Source organism: Equus asinus, chromosome 1 (genome assembly GCF_041296235.1).
Source record: "Equus asinus isolate D_3611 breed Donkey chromosome 1, EquAss-T2T_v2, whole genome shotgun sequence".
In the NCBI taxonomy this organism is placed as follows: Eukaryota; Metazoa; Chordata; class Mammalia; order Perissodactyla; family Equidae; genus Equus; species Equus asinus.
In genome coordinates, this window is record NC_091790.1 from 102,826,357 (window position 1) to 102,840,831 (window position 14,475).

Consider the following 14,475-nt stretch of genomic DNA (forward strand, 5'->3'; position numbering starts at 1 on the left):
AGGGAGACAAATAAAGACGTGCTTCCTCTATTCATCGTTTTGGGAGGCTGGGCCGCTGGAGAGCCAAGGAGAGGCAGCCTCTCTCTGCCTGAGCCAAGACTGAGGTCGCAATGGTTGCTGATATTCCGCTTAATGAACTGTGAGATGCATTTTATAGGGAGGGCTGTTACGTTTGCTAGCTGGACCAGGCTGGGGTTTTGTGTGTTTTTTTTCTCCTCCAAATTATAGAGCAGACTAAAGAGACCCAATAGAATTAACGGAATTGTCAGGCACAATAAAATGGCCTGGGTTATGTGTTTTGGTTGCTGTCTTCTCCAAGTCTTCTTGGAGACTTTAGGAGAACCAGACCAGGCAATGAAATAAGGATGGAAGAATTTTTATCTAAATGGCTTGGCAGTAAACTTACAGCGCTTCTGCCAAGAAATAAGAATTTTCACTTGTGTCAGCAAGATGTGAATTAAAGAGGAAAGAAAAGTGTGAAAACAAACAAACAAAAACCATACAGATACCCTCCAACCAAAGCTGCAGTCTTTTGGAGCATCAGCGTAACTGTTAAGAGTACGTGGGTCAGTTGATTGGATCCCTGAGGGGTTGGTGGATATTGACCAGTCTCCTTGAAAAGCTGAATTACTTTCCCAAACTGGATCTTGCCCAAACCTCCCCTAAGAAGACCTGCCTCATCTCTGCTCCCACCTTCAACACCTGAAGAAGAACCTTTTCCTTTCTCATAGCCTTCTCCTGACTCTGACATTACTGTCCGCCCAGTCTTCTGCACCAGCCTGTGGCCTGTGCTTCTCTTCTCGGGTAGTTTGTGTCTATAAAAACCACAGTCATAGGGGCCACGAGGGCAGCAGCCATTTTGGGTTTGTTCCTCTCAGAAGGTCAGATTTTGTGCTGGGACACATGGGGACCTTGACACGGACGCATCTGTATGAATGGAACGTGGAGAATGGCTGGCCTGGCCCAGTTTCTATTCTTTGTGTTGACTCAGCCAGCCGCCCTAAAACCCCTGGACCCAATTTTTCACCCGAGTTGCAGACACACTGTCTCAGAACCCTGACTGCGTTTGGTCGGGAGATTTCCAATTTGGTGGGAACAAGAAGTCTCCAGACTTTATTCTTGCGTGTGTCACCTCCATGACTATTAACAGAAGTACATGCCAGTCTGGGTCATCCTGCCATCAGAAAGAGATCATTAGGGAATCTGTCTGGCTCAACAGAGGGCACTTTCCCTTATCCTTTAAAAATGGTGCGAGTAGCTTGATGTGTGGGAAATAACCTCTGCCACCTGCAACTCCCAGGGAGAGTGTGGCGCTTGTGACATAAATGGGTACTTGTTTGTTTTGTGACTGTTCTTAAAAGAACCCCAAAAACCCGACAAGTGCAGACACACCCTAAGCTGGATAAGAAGACTGACCTTGAGTTACACACAGTTCACATTTTATATTTAAAATTCATTATTTATCCCAGCGCTCAGTGCATTGAGAGAGGAAACAGGAAATGTTTTCTTCTCTACCTTTGGGTTTATAAGAAAAGCTGAAGTCCTCCTTTCCCCACCATATAAATTGTCAGGTTTAGAATCATAGGGAACTAACTTGATCCCCAATTTAGGGACTCGTGACTTGGAGGACGTTCTTTTCTCTAAGCCTGTTTCCTTCATCTATAAAGTGGGGTGATAGCAGTAGCCACCTTACAGTTACTCTGAAGGTTTGGAAGCATCTGTGCTAAGAGGTGGTGCCTCATTTTTGTATGTAATTCCCAGGTACGCTTCATCGGTTCGCTGATGGGGATTCTTAGCATGTCCTGAGATGGGTGAGTCAGGGGATGGCGCACCTCTTCCGTAAAGGGCCGGATAGTAAGTATTTGGGGGTTTGTGCGGGCTGTTTGGTCTCTGTCACTACTCAACTCTGCTCTTATAATGCAAAAGCAACCATAGACAAAAAATGAATGAGCCTGTCTGTGTTCCAATACAACTATTTATGGACACTGAAATTTCAATTTCATCTACTTTTAGTGTGTCATGAAGTATTACTCTTCTCTTGATTTTTTTTCTGCCATTTAAAAATGTCAAATCTGGGGCCGGCCGCGTGGCCGAGTGGTTAAGTTTGCACGCTCTGCTGCAGGCAGCCCAGTGTTTTGTCGGTTCGAATCCCGGGCTCGGACATGGCACCGCTCATCGAGCCATGCTGAGGCGGCATCCCACATGCCACAACTAGAAGGACCCACAACTAAGAATATACAACTATGTACCGGGGGGCTTTGGGGAGAAAAAGGAAAAAAAAATAAAATCTTTAAAAATGTCAAATCCATTCTTGGCTCACAGGCTGTACAAAAACAGGCAGTGGATATAGGTTGCCAACAATCACCCTAGGAGAATTTGCTTGATCTTTTTTCGTAAATATTATTTATGGAGGAACATAAAATGGTTTTCTTGCGAAGATTCAAGTGTCTTAAGTCAATGTAGAAAGCTGAGTAGAGAAGAGATTGATATTTTCATGCCAATTTCAAGCAGGCATACTTTGTAAATGTTGGTGAAGAGCCTGACCAGGATACATCAAAGAAATGGGTGAAAGAGATGACCAGTTGTAGTTATAGGTCATGAACTTGGATCCGTTTTCCGGTTGTGAAACAGCGATTCTTGTCTCCCCAGACGTCTAGCATGGTTCTTGGTGATGGTCAACACGGGTTTGTTCCCTTAGACGTTTCGGAACACTTCTCTGCATTGTCTCTTTTTTTTCCTAGGATATCTGTGAGAAGTTGGGTGGACAGGATGGGTGATATCTCATTTTATGTAAGAGGGAGCAGCGGCAGCCCAGAGAAAGTCTGTGACCTGCCTAAGGTTCCACCAGTGTAGCAGTGGAATCGGGCCCGGAAGCTCAGTCTCCTAGCTTCTGGTCCAGGGCACTTATGTCTCACCACCCTGCATAACAGTCTTATCAAAAAGATAAGGAGGAGATTAGGGGTCGTACCTGGTGCTCATAAATGCCATAGTTTATAATATACTATTGTATTTAACCCATAGAAAACCCTGTCAAGTAACAGGGGTGAGTTTTGTTATCTGCCTGTTATGTGAGGCCACTGACAATCTGATGTATTTTACGTTACCCAGGGTCACACACCCATTAAGTATCAGAGGCGAGTCTGGGACCTAGGTTTTCAAACTCCTTTTATTATACCATGCTGCCTTATTATACGACATGGCAGTTGATGTCATTAATACCCAAACATTAAAAAATAAATTGAAAAAGAAATAACCACTCCTGTCCTGGTTCCAGCCCCTGGCAGTGATTTTTAAGTGGAGGTTTGTGTTATGAGAATTTTTGCTTTCAAAATGCTGCATGCACCTCCTGTAAAAGGTTGAATTAAATGATTTTATTTTTGGTAAGTGGCCCATGTAAGTTTATTATTTATTTATCTTGGTTCTTTTTGCTTCAGCTCTTTTGGCTAAATGAAGCCCTGCTGTATTTTTATTGCATACCCCATCGTTAAAAGAAATTGAAAAGACGCTTGTTAGTTTTAATATTGCATGGGTGGAAATATATCTGGCACTTTTAGGAACAGTTACAATTCCTAACAGTGCATTTTCAGAAGTAGTCTGGTTTTGTTCTGGATTGCAAAAAAAGAGAAACCTTTCTTAAATTTGCTATAATTCGATAATCATCTTTCGTTGGGGAGAAGTCTCTGCTTGGTGTGACGCTGATTTTATTGGCTCATTCAGCATTCCTTTCCAGCCTTGGGAGGGGAGTATGCTCTGGGGCAGCATGAAGGGCCTTTCATTTGTTGGTAAATAATCCCAGCAAAGCTGCTTCCAAGCACAAGTTTTCCCCCTTTCTCTATAAACCATATGCTGCTTTAACTATTGGACATATGCCCCTCTCAATAAACTCTGTACGGCTTTAACTGTTGGACCTATTGTGGAGTTGAACACAAACCAAATACTCGGGCTGCCTCTTGCCTCTTAGCCTGCAACGCAGTCCCTGAGAAGACAGTGTGAAGTGTTCCTTTGCAAAATAGCTATTCAGAACATGGAGGCACTGTGGCAAGAGAACAGGTTGCGCCGGAGGGAAGGGCTTGGGAGAAATACGGTGACAAGGAAGTAATTCAGCCTGAGCACGAGAGCTGTCACTTGCCCTGCGAGATCCTAACCGTGTCCAAGTTCCAAACTGGGCAGAGTTAGAAATTCAGAGAAGTTTCTGAATCACATTTCACAATTCTGGTTTGAAGTTAACAAGTTCATTTGATTACAGTCTGAAGTATCCTTCCTGATAACCTTTATGGGAAGAGGAAGAATAATTTTAACAGTGAAGATGATCTTCACATATACATATAGAAAAATGGCAAGCAAATCAGTGTTCTGCGTGCTTTCAGACCCTTGGCAGTAGGCTCTTTGCAGAAGTTACTAGTCATTCATAATAGAGGAGAAAGTTGTGTTCATCTGGCCACATACCTGACATATGACTTGAAGCAGGTTGCTTAAACTTGTTGAGCCTGGGGATATTTACCTGAATAACTGGGGTGATCATCATGCAGACCTGATAGGCCTGTGGGCATTCCATGGCATGAATGCGCACAGAGCACTTAACATTTAGCACTCATTTTCTAAGTGCTCGATAAATGTGAGCAGCAGTCGTGGTGGTGCTGATCTTTTTGTAATGCACTTTCCCTTTTATGCCTTTCGGGGGGTGGCCTGCTGAAAGCTGGGTTCCCAGGCTTGGTGGGGAAGGAGGTCAGGGCATTTTTGGTACTTATTTAGAAGGTGCTTATGCGTAGATACAAAATAATTAAAATCATCATATAATTTTATATAAGCAATTTCTTGAAACTTCAATAAAGCCTTTTATTAAGATATTATTAATATGTGTAAAAATAGCCTACCAGGCACTTATAGTTTTAGGGGGTAGAATAAATAGTTTAAAACAAGACTTCAGGAGATAAATTTGTGGGGTAATTTTTCAATTTATGTGTACGCGATTTGAAATTCTCTAGAGAATTATTGTAAAGGTCATACTTACGATAGAATTAAACATAAAAGTAAAATAAATCAACTTTTTCCACCCTCTAAAATGGTTGCGAAGTACAGAAACATAAAAAATAATCCATAGAAATATTTTCATGCTATTTTGGTGCATTTCTGAAAGGTTTTTTTTTGAATTTTGGAATTTTGTATGGAAATAATTGTATATTTTTCTTCCTCTCACCTTCCCTGCCTCCAAAAATTTGGATCCTTAAAAAGTTTGGAGGCATGGTAGCCTAGGAGGGAAGTGAGTGGGCTCTTGATTCTAATTGATGCTCTGCCACTCTCTAGCTGTTTTCTTGGACAAGTCTGACTCAGTTTTTGTATCTATATAATGAGGAACATAATAAGTCTTACCTCATAGGGCTGGCATGTGAGGCCTTAGAACAGACCTGGCACTCAGTGAGGTTCTTTCCTGTGTTCATTAAAATCTTCGAGTGCACTGTATTTAATGATGTAATATTCCATTGTATCGTAAGATAATGGACATCTATTTTAACTTGTTTCCCTTATTATAAATAACACTGTGATGGACATCCTTGCCTATCAATCATTATCTTCTTTGCTAATTTGTTTCCTTAAGATACATCCTGGTAGCGGGACCCACAACTAAAATATACAACTCTGTAATGGGGTCGGGGTTGGGGGAGATTTGGGGAGAAAAACCAGAAAAAAAGAAAAGATTGGCAACAGTTGTTAGATCAGGTGCCAATCTTTAAAAAAGGAAGAAAAAAAAAGATACATCCTGGAAGTGGAATCATTTGATACACCTGTCCCATTAGGGATTTTAATAGTGTGAGAGTGTTTCTGTGTGTCCTCCCTAACGCTCAGTGTTATGGCTTTTACAGTTTTACTGTAATGTTCCTAATTGTTTTCTGCGTGCAAGCTTTACATCAAAAGTGTGTATACCTCTAGCATAGTAGCTACCTCCAGAGTGGCCAGATCCAGTCTGCTACCTGTCTGCCCACGAGCTAAGGATGGTTCTTTACATTTTTAAATGTCATGTGAAATTCAAAATTTCAGTGTTCGTAAAGAAAGTTTGATTGGAACACAGCCTTGCTCCTTGGTTTGCATCCTGTCTCTGGTGGCTTTCCACTTAGAGCAGCAGAGTTGGGTGCTTGCAAAATTCGGACCTATGCTTTAGGGCGTTGACCAAAATTCACATTCAAACTTATTTTATATTTCTTGTCACTGAGTTAGGGAGGTCCAACAGCCAGATATTGAAGTGTGGGCTTCAGTGTCCGACTGCCCAGGCTCCGGGCTCTGCCCACGAGCCAGCTGTGTGACCAGGGTAAGCATCCTCGCTCCTCGGTGCCGTGGTTTTCTCGTCTGGCAAATGAGCATCATGAAGTGTGTTTCTGATCAAGTTACAGCAAAGAGTAAGTGAGACAGGTGAAGCCCTTCCTACTCATAGTAAGTCAGTGTTAGCTGTCATTAATTGGTCCATGGTTAATAGACTTGAGTTGGCAAGCTTTTGAAAAAAGAGATTGGTAGGAAGAATGAGTGAGACTAAAATTACTTGTATTTTAGAAAGGTAGGTGAATTTGGTCTTTGTTTCTTTTATCGCTTGAACTGGGACTTCTTGAAAATAAAAATATATTCCCTTGGCGTTACGTTCCCCTAAATGGGCTTGGAAAACTGGAACAAGGCCCGAAGAAGGGTCTGGCTTGTGTCCTGGTTCCCAGGCTCACTGCAGCGGAGCGTGGGTTGGTTGGTGTCTGCCCGGTCCAGTTGGCCAGAGAAGAGGAGAGCAGCGGGGGACCACAGTATCCTGTCTTGGCGGTGACCATGAAGATGGGCTTCGAGGGGCGTTAGGGTGTGTGGCCCTTCCTGCTTCACTCCTGACAGTACCTAGGCCATTACCTGCAAGTGTTTTATGAAGTTGCAGACTTTTGTGGCTAAGTATCTAGAAGCAGGCTGCTGAGGCACACTCATGCCTCACAGATGGTCCAGTTGTGAAGAATCAATGTGGTATTTTCATTTGGGTTTCTCAAGTGCACATTTCATAGCTGAGGTCAAAGTGGGCTGTGGCTAGAGGGAGCTTCTGCTGGAGAATCTGACCGGGGCTGGGCGGGCAGCACCTGGCCTGGCCTGGAGGCTGAGTCAGCAGAGGAGAGCCCTGCTCCCGACCCTGATCTGTCATGGTGGGGGCGGAGCCTCCGGCTCATTTTGGTGCAATCATGATATTCTCTTGATATTTAAATAGACTCTCCAGGAGAGTCTGATCTCTGCAATGGAGTAAGCGTGGTCTGTAAAATTTTATTAAAACTATAATACGGCCATATGCTCGGGTTTTCTCATTACACAGTCTTCTGAAAACAAAAACCGTGCAACATAAACACACCAGATGAAGCCAGTTAAGTTTGTGTTCACTCCCACAATTTAAAAAATGGTAGAGAGGTTAGGAAATGGGACTTTGATGTTGGGGGGGAGGGGCGCCAATGGGGAACCACCATTTGAAAATGCTGCCAGAAGAAGCTGTTCCAAACAGATTTATTCCTGTGTTCCTTTAAAGCAAGAGCAGGCTCTGAGTCCTCCTGCCAGACGGGCTGGGGTAGATGTCCAGAGAGATAGGATCGGTCCTATGGGAGGATGCAACGGAGGATGCAGTGGAGGATGCAGTGGACGGCAGCAGTCTGGACACTGGCCTTGTGAACGGGCATTTCATTGTTCCATTAAACTGTTGATTGTGGATCTCTGTATGGAATCTTAACTGCTCGGGTCTGTATGAGCAAAGTAAGAAAGAGAGACTCTTCATTCTTTAGTTATGAAAGACTGAACCCAAGTTCTCAAGGAAATCTCTAATACCTAAATGTTCGTGAGACTGTTACTCACAGATAGGCATAAATGCGCTATTAAGCAGTAGAAAAAAAATTTTGGCCCTCCTGAGAATTTATTGTACTGCCTTTGATGTCACTAATTAACTCACTCTTGTGTAAGCTGCGACTAGCAACTAATAGCGGGCTAATAGAAGCTTCGTGACATTTTAGAATTCTTAATTCAAGGAAGGGTCTTCGCAGGCTCCTGGAAAACGAGGAAGATCTCCTCCTCTCTTTTACAGGAGAGCCTGCAGGGGCCCTCGGGGGCCTGTCGCATCTGTGCTTTGTCTTCCCTGGTACACAGGCAGCTTGTGGCTAGTGCTTTCTTTCTGGAACTTTGAAAGTTGGTTAGGATGGTGCTTTGCGCTTGGACTTAAATGTCCTGGTGTGTTGGGTCATGTTCCGCCAAATCCCAGTGGCTCTTTGCTGTCTGTGGCCTTAATGCCCAGAAGCATCCTCCCAGGGGCCTGCAGGGTTGTAGACCTCTGACTTGTGAGGGTTCAAGAGGCAGAAGGAAAGTGAGCGGAAACTTTCTAGGCCACAGGGCATGCCTGGTTAGGCTTCAGACAAGCTGATAGTGTTCTCAGCTCCTGATTCCCCAGATTGGCATGGAGTCCTCATTGTATTATCTTTAAAAAAAAAAAAAAGGCAGGAGGCTGCTTGCTCTGCATCCATCAGAGCTCTCCGCTGCAGTGCGGGTAACAGCATTTCGGCTTTTCCATTTTTGTTTATCTGAATTCTCATCTTGCTTTCTCTACCTACTCTCTTCTATCCCAGGAACCTCTTTTGAAGTTGAATGGAGCTCTGTATGCTGATAACTGGGGAGTGAGGCGAGAAATTAGCCCTGAGTTGAGCACTCACCTGTTCTTTGGAGCCAATAGTTTCTGCTGAAGGGCCGGTGGGATGTTAGTCAGTGTGGACTGTGTTTTGTTCGTTGGCAAAAAGAACTCTAGAAATGTTAAAACAATTAAGAGGCTCCTACAGCTCTGATGGAGGGCATGTTCAACTTTCTCTCCTTTCACCTGGGGACCTCCTAGTGATGAAAAGAAGAGAGAGCTCCCCTGTACTCTTGGAGGGAGGGTTGCCACTTGAATTTCTCCAAAGCTTCAAATCCTCCTGCAGCTGTCTCGTGTTGCAGGCCCTGCAGTGCGCTTTAGAGCTGGCAGACAAAGCGGACGGAGGCTCTCTCCAGATCCATCTGGGCCACTCCCTCTGTCATCAGTCATTGTCAACGGGAGATGTGTGTGTAGCCGCACAAGGGCGATGTCTGACCCCAAGGGCATTGGAAATGTTCTTAGAGGAGGCATTGTTTGCTCGCTCCCTTTGGAAGCCAAGCTCCAGACGTTGTAGGGAGCAGCCCCTGATTTAGGCATAACTTGCTATCTGGGTGGAAAGAGGCAAGATTCTGCTTCTGAAAACTACAGGAACTTTATTCCCCCTTCCCAGCGCGATTCTGCATGGCTTATGAATACACTTAGCCTCTCTTCTTTTTCATTTCTGATCTCTCCTTGGTCAAAGTCGTGGGGAGAATTCTGAAACAGGGACACGAGGCCTTGGGTTCCAATGGTTTTTATTCAAAGAACATCAAAATGTAAATAAAGAAAGAAAAGCGGACAAGATGCGACAAACGCATAATAGGAAAAAATGAAATAATGCTCCTTCGAAACACAGCGAGGCAATTTCTTGGGAGGAAAGTGGAAAACGATGCTCTGCTTCTTGCTCAGAACAGGAAAGTGGGGCCCCAGGCTCGTGGAAGCACATTAGAAATTGCAGTAACACACAAGAGCCTTGACTGGGCCTCAGCGTGCGACAGAGTAGGGGTGCTGTCTTGTGTAGGGCTTGTGTGTGTCTTCACGCCGGTGCCAGTGGGATGCTCCATGGACCCAGACCTGGAGGTTGGATGTCTCACTATATGTTTTTCCTTTGGGTCCCCTGGGAGCTTCCCAGGAGTGGGTTTATGTCGATAAAAACTTAATGGGGGAGTATCGGAGTTTTGAAAATGTCTGTGCGTAAAAATCTACTTACTTTTTTCCCCCCTTTTATTGGTGGTAGTGGTGGTGGAGGCGGGGGGCGCATACAAACTCCAGGCGTCATTCTCAAACCTGCCCAGCAACAGACGTCTTGTCCTGTTAACAGGGCGCTGTGGCTCCAGTAAGGCGTTGGAGTTCTTGCGTCACTGGCTTGCCAGGCACATGGCTGCCTGTGTCTGATCTGGAAACCGGACCTCGCACCTTGTCCTGCTGCAGCGTTGGGTTGTCGTGGGGATTGAGTGACATGGTGGAAATGATAAAGCGTTCTATGGAGGGAAAGGATGATTTCTTAAGGAAAGGGGCCATGTTTGCTGGTGAGGGCTCAGCACGAGTCATCTGCATATTGATTGAGCCTCAGACCTGTGTTTTAATCCATTTGAAGATGACTTTATTATATCATTCAGTATGGAAATGATGAGGCTTCACAAACTCAGACCCTCTTAAACATGAAAATATTATTTTCTTATTAGAATCCCGTTCGGCTGGAAATCTGAGTATCCAGTCTTCCCCCCCCCCCTCACATTTTGTTGCCTCCTCCCCGCCCCCCATCCAACCTTCATTTTGGCTCACCGAAATCTGAGTGCCACTTTTCTGGGAAAGCCTGATATTCTGACTTCAGTTTTGTAATTTAATGATGGAGAGTTTCCTTAGTAAACCAAATTTAGAGTCCTAGAATGCTTATCTTATATCCAGACCTTGAACATAAAAGGCATTTTATACCCGCAATTGTTCATTTAATGAGCAATTGCAGAGTGCGGGCCGGTTAAGGGATTGAGCTATATGCACTATTATTGCAAGAAGTATTCCGAAATACCAGAAATAGGACGTAAGCTCTGATCAGGGAGACTGCGAGCACAATTACCTTCTTTTCAAATCCTTCTGTGACACTGCGGGAGGAAAAAGGACTTTGAAACTTGAAAGGAAAGAGCTTGCTTTCAACCTCAAAAGCTAGGAGGAAAGGGCTCTGAAATTTGCTCAGAATTCCCAATTCACCATTAGCCTGTTTCTTCCTTTAGCCTCAAGGCATTCTCCGCTTTTTGAAAAGATGTTAAGAAATTCAGTCACAATAGAGAGCCTAGTTTTGAACATGTTTCACTCGGTCCATTGAGGTCTGGGCTCCAGCCTTTGTGTGGGGTGAATTGAGCTGAGCGGCTAGCTGGTTGGAGAGAGGTGAATGAGGAGTCGCTGTGCAGTCGCAAATTCTGGCAAAGAAAGACGCTCCCCCTGCCTTTATGTTACAATATGCATTCCTGTACAACCCTGCTAGTGGCAATATGTGGAGTTGAGCCTGTTCTTAAGTCAATACAGAGTACTTGGTTTATGGCAACTCTTGTTAAGTTTGTCTTGTAATTGAAGCTGCTGTTGACCTTGCTTGGAGACCATTTGTAAAACCGTTTATTTAGCATAAACTGAAATAATAAACCCTCCTTCTCTCGGGCTGATTGTGATAGGGTGACATTAGTTTGATTTAATGATTAGCCGCCTGACCCTTCTGCTGGAGAGAGCGGCTTGAATAGAGAGTTCACTGGGAAGCACTCAGAAAGAATACTAATGAGCTTGTTAAATTTAGCATGGCTCCAACCACTTTTAATTCCTCTAATGGGAGCAGCACTGCCTGGGAGAGGGAGAGGAGGCAGGGAGACACCGAGAATGTTCCTAGAGGGTCTGCTCAGCTAGAGAAAGCCCACCGAGAGAAGTTTGCAGAAAGTAGCTAGCCAAAGCCTGGGGACTGAGTTGTAAGTATTGTCCGTTCTCTTACACTCTGTGTCTTCTGCGTCTCGGGGCAAGAGAGGAGTAATGGTGTTAAAATGGGATTTAAGGGAACAGTTTAAAATCGATGTTAATTAAAAAAAGGTGAACACGTACGCTGTGGGCTCCTAACCAGCTAATTTTGTTAGAGTGACAGGAGGTGTTCCTAGATAGTGATGCATTGCAGGGGTTTATTTTTTATACTGGAAGAATCGTGTGAAACTTTTAGCTCAAGTCCTAGGCGGAAAAGCTCTTGTTTGTTTGGTTGCGGCGCGAAATTGTACAGCAGTTTGTGAGCAGATGCACGAGAGTGTGTGTTCGAGTCCTGCTTCACGCAACACAATTACTTTCTTTCAGTCCTTCCTGTAGTCCAGGCAGTGTTTGCAATGAGGCGACTTTGGAGTTTTCAGAGTTGGTGGCGCTAAGAGTGTCCGACTCGATGTCAGTTTGCTTTTGGATCGGTCTGGAAAATCTGGGACACTTTCTAAACTGTGATGTTTGGGCAGCTCTCCCTTTGGGGGCAGGAATTCATTCACTTCCACTTGAGCGTGGCTATCCAGAAGGAAGGAGGTCCAAAGTGGGATTATGATGACAGTATTTAAAGTAATTTTCCCTGCAACTTTTTTGTGAATTGCATGTTTTGGTTTCCCCCCTGAGCTTGCAGCTGTTAAGCAGAGAAGCACGAACAGTCGCCCTGTGTTTGGCTGTTACAGTCCATTGGCAGATGCTCCTGGACCAGTGGGCTGTTTGCTTACATTTCTGCAGCAGACTTCTGCTTGTTGCCATGGTGGACAGTATGTTTCTGTCAATAATTTGGCCTGGCGGAGCCTGTCTGCACTGACTCTCAAACTTTATTGAACAGCTCGGCTCAGCTGAACAAGATGAGACAGCTTTCGTCTTTTGGCTTGCTGAAGTGGTTGCTGAATTTATAAGAGCAGGCAGGAATATTGCTTGGATAGTTTCCCCTTCACTGTAGAGGGTGCTTTCAAGCCCCGTGGCTGTTTGTATTCGGGAGCGTGTGTACTGTCAAGTTTTCATCTGAATGCCCATCCAAAGCAACTCGGTACCCAAGGAAAACTTCCTTGAAATACGCGTCTGCTGGCATTTTTTTGCAGGGGGAGGGCAGGTAACAATGTGGCAGCATCCACGATTGTAAGTCGGTCTCCTGATGCAAGTTTCCACGTTAAAAAAAATTCTTGCCTGCATTTAACTTTTCGAAGGGAAGGAGTTAATTTTTTCTGTGTTAAATTTTTGAACTTTGTTTATTTCCTGTGATAACTTTCGTATTCACGTATGTTGGGTTGACGCTCATTAAGAAAATAATTTAATTAAAAAATTAAATAGAAAATTTAAAAGTTTAATACTTTAAAAAAAAAAAGAAAATCATTTGCTAAAAAAAGCGCCCCCGTTTCCACCCACCCGTCCACCTACTGCTGCCTTCTCCCAGGAGGTTGGGGGGAGCATGAGGACTCTGGCCAGACCATGCCAATTATTCAATTATTCGTGAAGTTGGATTCATAAAGTCATCGCTTCCAAGAAACTCACTCTATTACAGGGATGCAGTTTTAAGAGAAGAAAAGTTAATTTCTTCTAGGAAGATTAAGCCAAGGGAATCCTGTTTCAAACCTGGAACAGATTAGTAGAGCTTGGTTATTCATGTTTCCCAGAGAATGGTAATGAGGTGTCACAGCCCCTCTTGATAAGGGCTTTCTGACTTTCCACAGGAAGGTCCCTTCGACAGAATTTGCAGCTCAACTCCACAAGTTCACTTCAGGTTGAAATTTGAAATAAAGGCGCAAATTAGTGGAAAGTATGACTTTGGCTATTTGTAGGTTATAGGAATTTTTATAAAACCAACTAAGAGTTTCAGTGTTTTTGACACTCTTTTGCTTGTACCTAGCTGCAAACCCTTATTCTGTATAGCCTGCAACTTTACTGCTAATGAAGTACAAGGGTGGACTGGTGCCTGCGAGTTTAGTCAGAAGGAAACATAAAAATGTAGGATTTTTTTTTATAGTTGGTTTTAAATTAGCAAAAGCATGGTTTGAATTGCTTTTCTGAAGATCAATGTGTGAAAATGTAGGATTACACCAATTTTTTTCTTTTAGTAGTTTCTTGACAGATTAAACTCATAATTTATGCCATAATTATAAGGTTTGGAGTTGAAGATCTGCACAAAACAATGCTAAAATAGTGTTTCACAGTTGCCTTGTAGTAGTCGGCAAATTCACTGTAAAGACCAAAACATACCTCATTGTCTGTTCTGTTTTGCAAGGCATTTGGTAGGCTGAAAAAAATATGTTGCTTATTTCTTCAAGTCCCAGACATAGGCTGAGGGACGAAAGTTGCTGCTGGCTTTACGTCGTTCAAGTCATTAGTCAACACAAAACAGGAGTCTTACTTTAGTTGGTATTTTCACGCTCGTCCATGTTTATAATTATACTTCCTTCTGAATTTGTGCAAAGAGTTATGAAACAGCTAAAGAACACTTTTTCTGTTTATTAGGGGCTCACAGCCAGTCATATCTGCTTTATGGAACACTTTGAAGATAAATTTGTGTATTGGGATAAGATGTGTTCAAAATCTGTCCATCTAAAATGTACAACAATATTATTGTTTATGCTCAAATATCGGGCTTTTTTTTTTTTTTTTTGAGGATCAGGAATGAGAAACAGTTTTCAAATTAAATGTCTAAGCTTTGTTTCCATCAGCACTTACCTGCCAGCACACGATCTGCTGATTAGAGGCAGAGCTTGTCTGGGCGTTTGCGTTGAGAGTATGGGTATGATTCCAACAGATGAGTTGGTCCACTTGTCGTGGGTTCAGATCGCCAGTTTGGTTTAATTTTATGCATGGGTTCTTGG

The 14,475-nt window shown here is 43.6% G+C and overlaps 1 protein-coding gene across 4 annotated transcripts in view; it reads left to right on the plus strand.

Moving 5' to 3' along the window:
- Positions 1 to 14,475, plus strand: part of GLI3 (GLI family zinc finger 3) — a 264,358-nt gene that overhangs the window by 70,557 nt on the left and 179,326 nt on the right. The window contains exon 2 of one of the 4 annotated variants that reach the window (XM_070504498.1): positions 1,762 to 1,854. The exons of 2 other annotated variants lie outside the window; for them this stretch is intronic. In XM_070504498.1, the coding sequence (XP_070360599.1) occupies positions 1,824 to 1,854 (31 nt within the window). In that variant the 5' untranslated portion in view covers positions 1,762 to 1,823. Of the gene's footprint in view, positions 1 to 1,761; positions 1,855 to 11,467; positions 11,599 to 14,475 lie in introns of those variants that run through there. One more of the 4 variants, XM_070504499.1, reaches the window with a different exon arrangement.